Source organism: Gopherus flavomarginatus, chromosome 9, assembly GCF_025201925.1.
Source record: "Gopherus flavomarginatus isolate rGopFla2 chromosome 9, rGopFla2.mat.asm, whole genome shotgun sequence".
Classification (NCBI taxonomy): domain Eukaryota; kingdom Metazoa; phylum Chordata; order Testudines; family Testudinidae; genus Gopherus; species Gopherus flavomarginatus.
In genome coordinates, this window is record NC_066625.1 from 40,625,154 (window position 1) to 40,632,825 (window position 7,672).

General features: G+C 51.2%; 1 protein-coding gene across 1 annotated transcript; it reads left to right on the forward strand.

Annotated features, from left to right (window-relative positions):
* The first annotated feature begins 2,077 nt into the window (after positions 1–2,077).
* Positions 2,078–7,240, forward strand: LOC127058414 (zona pellucida sperm-binding protein 3-like). Its single transcript, XM_050968465.1, has 9 exons — positions 2,078–2,503; positions 3,940–4,058; positions 4,145–4,248; positions 4,692–4,869; positions 4,970–5,090; positions 5,181–5,272; positions 6,601–6,746; positions 6,885–6,992; positions 7,069–7,240. The coding sequence occupies exons 1-9, from the start codon at positions 2,096–2,098 to the stop codon at positions 7,155–7,157; spliced, it is 1,365 nt and encodes a 454-aa protein (XP_050824422.1). The 5' UTR covers positions 2,078–2,095; the 3' UTR covers positions 7,158–7,240.
* The last annotated feature ends 432 nt before the right edge of the window (positions 7,241–7,672 follow it).

The following is a 7,672-nucleotide window of genomic DNA, read 5'->3' on the forward strand; positions in this document are numbered from 1 at the left end:
GTATCAGGATCTGCTATGACTTGGCTCAAGTCCCTACGGGCTGTGTGACTGCGCACTCTACCAGGGCGCAGGCATCATTGCTGGCTTTCCTCACCCGCGTGCCCATCCAAGAGATCTGTCGGGCAGCGACCTGGTCATCGGTCCACACCTTCGCTTCCCACTACGCCCTGGTCCAGCAGTCCAGAGATGACGCGGCCTTCGGCTCTGCAGTGCTCCATGCCGCGACTTCTCACTCTGACCCCACCGCCTAGGTAAGGCAATCACTCGAAGAAGAAAAGACGGTTACTCACCTTTGTAACTGTTGTTCTTCGAGATGTGTTGCTCATATCCATTCCACACCCGCCCTCCTTCCCCACTGTTGGAGTAGCCGGCAAGAAGGAACTGAGGAGCGGGTGGGCCGGCAGGGGTATATATCGAGCGCCATGGTGGCGCCACTCTAGGGGGCAACCTGCAGGCCCACTGGAGTTGCTAGGGTAAAAAGTTTCCGACGAACGTGCACGCGTGGCGCGCACACCTAACTGGAATGGATATGAGCAACACATCTCGAAGGACAACAGTTACAAAGGTGAGTAACCATCTTTTATTCCTGCCAGCTCCCCCTCTAACAACCACCACTGAGAATCATTTTAACACATCATTAGTGATAAAGGGAAAAGCAGTTAAAGCATTTGGAATGTCAAGTATTAAGTGACTTTCGTTTTAACAGTCTTCCCCATTCCCTTTAGCTGCAGAGAGATTTCATAAGGAAGCCCTCACTACCAGTCTGCAGGTGGGATTAAAGCTGGAGGTAACTCTCTGTGGGAAAGACAAGCAGTCACTTGAAGTAGGGTGCTTGCTGCTGTTACAAGTCAAACCCTGCTTCTCTGAAGCCAACCCCCCAAGAGGGGCAGAGATAGGACAGCAAAGAGAGAAATTGCAGTGTCTGGCTCTCACTGGCAGCCTCCCTGCTGGAGAAACACAGGCCCAGCACACAGTCTGATCAGCCATTCTGAGACCTGGCAAACTCATACCAGCAACAGGCTCTTTAGGGCAGTGCTTTCCTGGTTTACAGCAGTGTGTTGCAAAGGTGGAGTTGCCTAAGCCACATACTCCAGATTCTGATTAAATAGAGGAAAGAGAAGCAATAAGGTAGGGAAGGAAAAGGGCATGAGGGATGGGGTAACATCAGGAACTCAAGTCTCATAGTCCAGGTGTTTCTGGTGATTGCCAGGAGATCCCTCTCGGGGCCTGTCTAGTCAGTGACAGGCTGGGCCACTACAAAAATGATTTTCCCTCTGTTGATACTTACACCTTCTTGTCAACTGTTGAGAATGGGCCACATCTACCATAACTGAATTGGCCTCATTAGCACTGACCCCCACACTTGGTAAGGCAACTCCCATATTTTCATGTGCTGTGTATTTATATCTGCCTACTGTATTTTCCACTTTATGCATCTGATGAAGTGGGTTATAACCCACGAAATCTTACGCCCAAATACACTTGTTAGTCTCTAAGGTGCCACAAGGACTCCTCGTTGTTTTTGCTGAACAGACTAACACGGCTACCCCTCTGAAATCTAGTCAGGATGTCTCTCAGGGTCAGGAAGGCCCAGGCATGTGGTGGTGGATCCCCAGGATATGGGGGTGGGGGCAGCCACGATGGTGAAGTTCACTCCTTCCATTTCATCCTGCTCCCAGGATGCACCCAACTCCCATTGCTGGAACCCTTCAGCTTGTCATATCAAGCCATGACTTCAACAGGAGCCTTGAACACTCCTTATCACCATTCTTTTCACCCAAACAATTCAGTGTGCATCTGCCTATTTGTCTCCAACTTCCGATGCCATCTATAAACAATTGTGTGTAACTGGCAGTGTGGGATGTTTGTTACCTTGGACAGTTTAGAGAGCAGGCCATGATGGTCAGCTGGGTCTGATTCTCACTGTTTTCCCTGCCCCAGGGTCAGGGCAGTGGCTGTGATTGGGCCCCGGCTGCCTGCAGTCTAGGGGAGGGTGTTAATTATCTGGGCAGCTGTGAGCTGGCTTTAGGTCAAAGTATAAAGGGCCCGAGAGTAGCTGTTTCCTTCCAGGCTGGGTTTGCTGCAGGCAGGTAGAATGGGGTACAGCCTGGGCTTTGCCCTCCTGTGTTGGGCAGTCAGTGGGGTGACCTGTTTCAATCCCTGGGATTTCTCTAGGAGTGACTCAGCCATCTGGAGACCCACCCCGAGGGCTGAGCCCCCTCGCAGACAAGCCTATGTGCCCTCTCTTGCCCAGCCCTACCCCTGGGCTCAGGTTGATGCGTCCCAGTTCAGGGCTGTGTCCCCGCTGCAGCCTGTCACAGTGCAGTGTGAGGAGGCTCAGATGGTGATCACTGTGCACAGGGATCTGTTTGGGACAGGGCAACTGATCAAAGCTGCTGACCTGAGTCTTGGCTCAGCTGCCTGCCAGTACATGTCCCTTAATGCTGCAGAGAACACAGTGACCTTTGCAGCTGGGCTCCATGAATGTGGCAGCACCTTGCAGGTAAGCATACCTCGGAAGCCCCTTCTTGCCATGTTGGGATGGGAAGTGTCAAGAGTGCCCACTCCTCTGCTTTGTATGTATAATTCTGCATCTGGTCTTCTAGACATATGTGAAGTGTTCTGTGCAGTCCCTGAAAGAACTGTTAGCTCTGTGCTTGTGACCTGATGACTGTGGGTGGTGTGCAGCTGTGTGTGTCTCAGGACCTGGCTATAAGTCCTGTCCGAGCCAATGGGAATGTAGATTGTACAGAAGCATGGTAAGCTGTGTTGTGTGCTCCAAAATCTGGGAGGAAGGCTGCAGGGAGAGAATCCTTCTAGAGAAGATGTTTTGTAGTGACTGGCTGGTACCAAATCTCTCATTGGTCTACTTCCTGGTCTCCTTGTGTGAGGCCCATGCTGACAAGGATGGCATGCAAATTCATTAACCATTCCCAATCTGAAAGGCAGAGTGGTGCTGGAGTGGGACTCTCACCTACTGGGTGATGAAGGGCAAGTCACTTTCCCTGCTCTGTGCCTCAGTTTCCCTATCTGTACACTGGGGCTAAGGAATGATAGCTACTTCCTTTATAAAGTGCTTTGAGATCTGCTGATGAGAAGATAAGAGGTTATGATTGTTCCAGTTAGGAACAAAACCCCTCTTCAAAAATACAAAATCTCTGGTGGGATGCAAATTCTAGTTCTTGTATAGCTCTGCTGGGACCACTTGCAGTTTGAGCCATTGGTTAGTTACATCATCTGCAGTTTTGTTTCTGCTCTCTCATTGTGAGCCTTAATATACTGCATCTGACAAAGTGGGTATTCACACACAAAAGCTTGTGCTCCAATATGTCTGTTAGTTTATAAGGTGCCACAGGACTCTTTGCTTCTTTTACAGATCCAGACTAACACGGCTACCCCTCTGATACTTGATATACTATAGTTACTAACAACTTACTGCTGGGGCAAAATTCATGACTAAAGCCCTCAAAATAGGGTGTATCTAGTGCACGAGCCTTGCATTGACTCAATTCACCTCTAACAAATAACAAAGCTTAATTTACTGTCCTCTCAAGTCTTAGCAGCACAAAGACTCAAATTTCTGGGTCTGTGATCACTAAGGCTTGTATGGGGGCACAGAACTTGCTTTAGGATTCAAACGTGCCCTTTACCCTACCTTCCTTTCTGTCTGTGCCAATGTGTGACTGAGTCTAAGCTGGCATCAATGTATGTCCAAAAGGCCCCCACAGTGTGAATTCTTCCAGCTTAGATGCCTTCTAAATTCCCCTTCAGTTGCCTCTCGAGTTGACCCTTCGCTTCCTGATACCTGCCTTGTGTGCAATATGTAACTGAGCAGGTTGGAAACATGGGGCTATTATGAACTCTCTTCATTAAACCCCTCTAAAGCAGAGGGGAAATACCAATCTTAATGTGAGTCTTTCAACATCTGCCTCTTCCCAGATGACCCCAAACTCCCTAGTCTACAGTACAAGCCTGTTCTACAACCCAACCCCTGCCAGCAACCCAGTGATCCAGAGAACCAGTGCGGCTGTGATTCCTGTTGAGTGTCACTATCCCAGGTGAGGTGAGGTGAGACTCTAATCCTGTCCTTGTACTTCATGGCCATTCTGGGGTCTGTCTTAACCACTGGGCCTACCTCTCCCAGGAAGGACAATGTGAGCAGCAGAGCCATCAAGCCAACGTGGGTTCCCTTCAGCTCTACCCTGTCTGCAGAGGAGAGGCTGGATTTCTCTCTGCGCCTGATGAATGGTAGGTGAGAGGTCCTGTTACCCTCTAGTCAGACATGCCAATATCTGTTACATTAGACCACTCTCTAGCTTCAAAGGGGTTGGGAGCTTTCCTGGAGCACTAGGACTCAGTACAAAGCTGAGTAGCTCTCGGCACTGGCCACTGACCCCATACTGCAGGAAGGAGACTTGGACGGCAGAGCTCGAATAATACACAGACCATGCAGTATTTCCCAGCCAGCTTCGCTTGTCCCCAGTATGATTACATTCAAGCCTTCTCTCCTGTGGGGATATCACACTAGCTTGCATTCCCACCTGCAGTTCTTACCTGCCTGTCTTCCATCCAGACCCTTTGCATCTCCTCCTCCAAAGGCAGCAACTCCTCTCCATGCTGGCCCAGGAGCTAGGGGTCTATAGGGAACCATACCATCTGCCTGTGGTGCTCATGGTGAACTTGCCTTGCAGATGACTGGAGCGCTGAGAGACCCTCCAACGGATTCCAGCTGGGAGAGGTCATGCATATCCAAGCTGATGTCCGCACTGGGAACCATGTGGCTCTGAGGCTTTTTGTGGACAGCTGTGTGGCAACCCTGGACCCAGACAGGGACTCCTCTCCCCACTATGCTGTCATTGACTTCAATGGGTAAGAGCTGGGGCCTTCTTTTAGAGGATATTTACTGCTGTAGCTGGTGAGGATCTATATACATGGTTAGCACCTTATTGACTATGACTCTTGTGTCTAGCTGCCTGGTGGATGGGAGATCAGATGACACCACCTCAGCCTTTGTATCCCCCAGGCCCAGGCAGGACACACTGCAGTTCATGGTGGATGTGTTCAGGTTTGCAGGAGATGCCAGTGACTTGGTGAGATTGTTCCTTCCTCTAAATCCAGACTAAACAGATGTTGCTGTCCCCTTGTGTGTGCCTAACTCCTCTATTCCTCTTTCCCTTCAGATCTATATCACCTGCCATCTGAAAGTCACCGCAGCTGAACAAGCCCCAGATGCCTTGAACAAGGCTTGTTCCTTCAACAAAGCAGGCAACATGTGAGTAGCTGGAGCACAAAACATGAGCATTTAATGAGACAGTGGAGATCTGACCTACTGTATGGCTTTTAAGCATGAGCCCAGCCTCTGGATCCTTTCTGAATATAGGACCTAGTTTGGTCCAGGGACTGTTTGGGCTGGGGCCCCTGTTTTGAAGGATGCTGCCTGTGCACCAAGGATATGACTGATATAGGTCAGCTGTGACATCAGTCACTGGAATTACACATCTGACACGTGATGTGCTCTGAGGAGTTGGGTAACTGCTCCCAGTGTCATAGGCAGCGAGTTCCATACTCACATGGTGTTCGGGCACCAGCAATATTCAGAGCCTAGGGGCTGAGCTCCTGCAATATGTGGGATCGGATGTCCACCTGCGGCCCCTCCCCACACCTCCCCTGAGTGTCCCGCAGCCCTGACTCGCTGCCCCTGCCCCCTGCTTCTCTTTCCCAGGCAGAGTCACTGACTATCTCTTCCCTGTGCAGCTCCATGTTGCCTCCTGCAGGGTCCTAGTGCCCCCCTTCTCCACTGCCAGGGCAGACTCTGAGCCTGCCCTCCCTCCACAAACCCTTCCTTTTTCTGGCAGGACCCTCGAGCAGCACGAGGGGGGGAAAGGCTCTGCCTGCAGTCACTGCTCCTGCCCCATGCAAGGAGGCAGCCCTATCCCTCACCCCCAGTGAGGCTATGGTGACAGTGTGCTGCTGGGGAGGAAGGAGAGGGGGCTCCTTACCCAGAGCTTGCTGCTGCCAGGAGGGAAAGGGCTGGGGGGAGTCCTCCTCTCTGGCTCCTGTCCCAGAGCAGCCTGCCTGCACCCCAACTCATTCCCAGCCCTGCCCCACCTCAGAGCCCACACCCCCCAGACAGAGCCCTCATCCTCCCCACACACTGACCCTCTGCCTGAGCCACTCCAGCACCCCAAACACCTTTTTATCTCCAGTCCCAGACAGAGCTCTTGCCTTGAGCCCCCTCCCACACTCCAAACCCCTCATCTGCAGCCACAGCCCTCATCCCTGCACCCCAATCCCCAGTCTAGGGCCTGCACCTCAAACTCCATCCCAGAGCCTTGGGCAGGTGGTGGATGGAGTTTGGAGGAGGGCGGGTTCTGGGCACCACCAAAATTTCTACAAACATGCCACCCCTGCTGAGGGTCAAGATCATTTTTGTGGGGTGCTGGAGAAGGGGGGGGGGGTCCCTTTTGCAGGATTTGCATTTCTGATATAGAAAATCTTCACCCTAGGCTCCCTTCAGTGCCAGTCTTTCTGTATTCACTTAATTCAGGAAGGTAGGGGTGTGTGTGATATAAATGGGTAATTGTCTTCCTTCTATTCCAGCTGGTCTCCAGTGGAAGGCACCCGACAGATCTGCAGCTGCTGTGAGACAGGGAACTGTGGGCTGGTTGGAGGACAGTCCAGGAGTATGAACCCTCTGGACAGATGGTCAGGGAGGCGCTTCCAGAGAGATGTGCCCCCCAGGCATGGTAAGGTCTGTTGGGGTGTGTTTGTGCATACAAATACTTCAAACTGTCAGGTTCAGCTCTGGCTATTCCTATGGGGCTCCATTCCAAATTCAGTATCTAAGGTGTTACTGGTGAGTTTCTCTTCCATCCTCCATCCAGGTGACTCCTGGGGGAGAGAAGATCAGGCTGATGTTGTGGTTGGACCACTGTTCATCCTCAATCAAGGCTCAAAGGGTCTCTTAGAACATCATCTGGAAGTACCACAGGGTAAGGGATCTGCAAGATGTGACAAGGCTGAAATGCCCAAGGTTTCAGTTCTAATGGCCTTATTGTTTCTCCACAGGTGCTGCAGAGGAGCAGGGCATAAAGGTGGGCCTGATTTCCATGGCAGCAGCCATAGCTCTGGCCTGGTTTCCATGGCTATGGCTGTAGCTCTAACCTTTCTTGTCTTAATTGTTCTCTTAGGCAACAAAAGTGACTGTTTGCTTGCTTCCTTGGCTTTACTGTTATGACTTCTCTAATAAAGCGTGACAATGGGATTCTGTGCTAATGCTGAATTCCTCCTCCCTAGCGGGGACGAGAATGCACTCTGTGGATTGGGCTGTGTGGGGCGGGGGGAGGCATACCCCTCTTAGGATGAAACTACCGGGCGTGGGAGGGGGAGGAGTGGTGTGAACGGGTAATGGAGATGCATAATGCCTGGCTAGCAGGACAAGGAGAGCTGCAGCTGACCCTAACTCTATAATGGAGACAGGGTGTGGGGTGGGTGTAGTGTGTGTGTGTTGTTTTTAAAATCTAATAGTGATCTGGTTGCTCAGCTTTTACTGAATGAGATGGGAACTGGCTATATATTCTCTGCACTGGCTCTAAAACTTGGCCTACCATAAATACATGTAATTTATCCCAAGCATTGCCAACAGGCGCTATCCTCATACTAATGAGAGCTA

Coding starts and splice junctions, on each gene's coding strand:
- LOC127058414 (XM_050968465.1), top strand. CDS start 2,096: ATGGGGTACAGCCTGGGCTTTGCCCTCCTGTGTTGGGCAGTCAGTGGG. Junction 5,091..5,180: donor CAGGAGATGCCAGTGACTTG/GTGAGATTGTTC, acceptor CTTTCCCTTCAG/ATCTATATCACCTGCCATCT. Junction 6,747..6,884: donor AGATGTGCCCCCCAGGCATG/GTAAGGTCTGTT, acceptor TCCTCCATCCAG/GTGACTCCTGGGGGAGAGAA.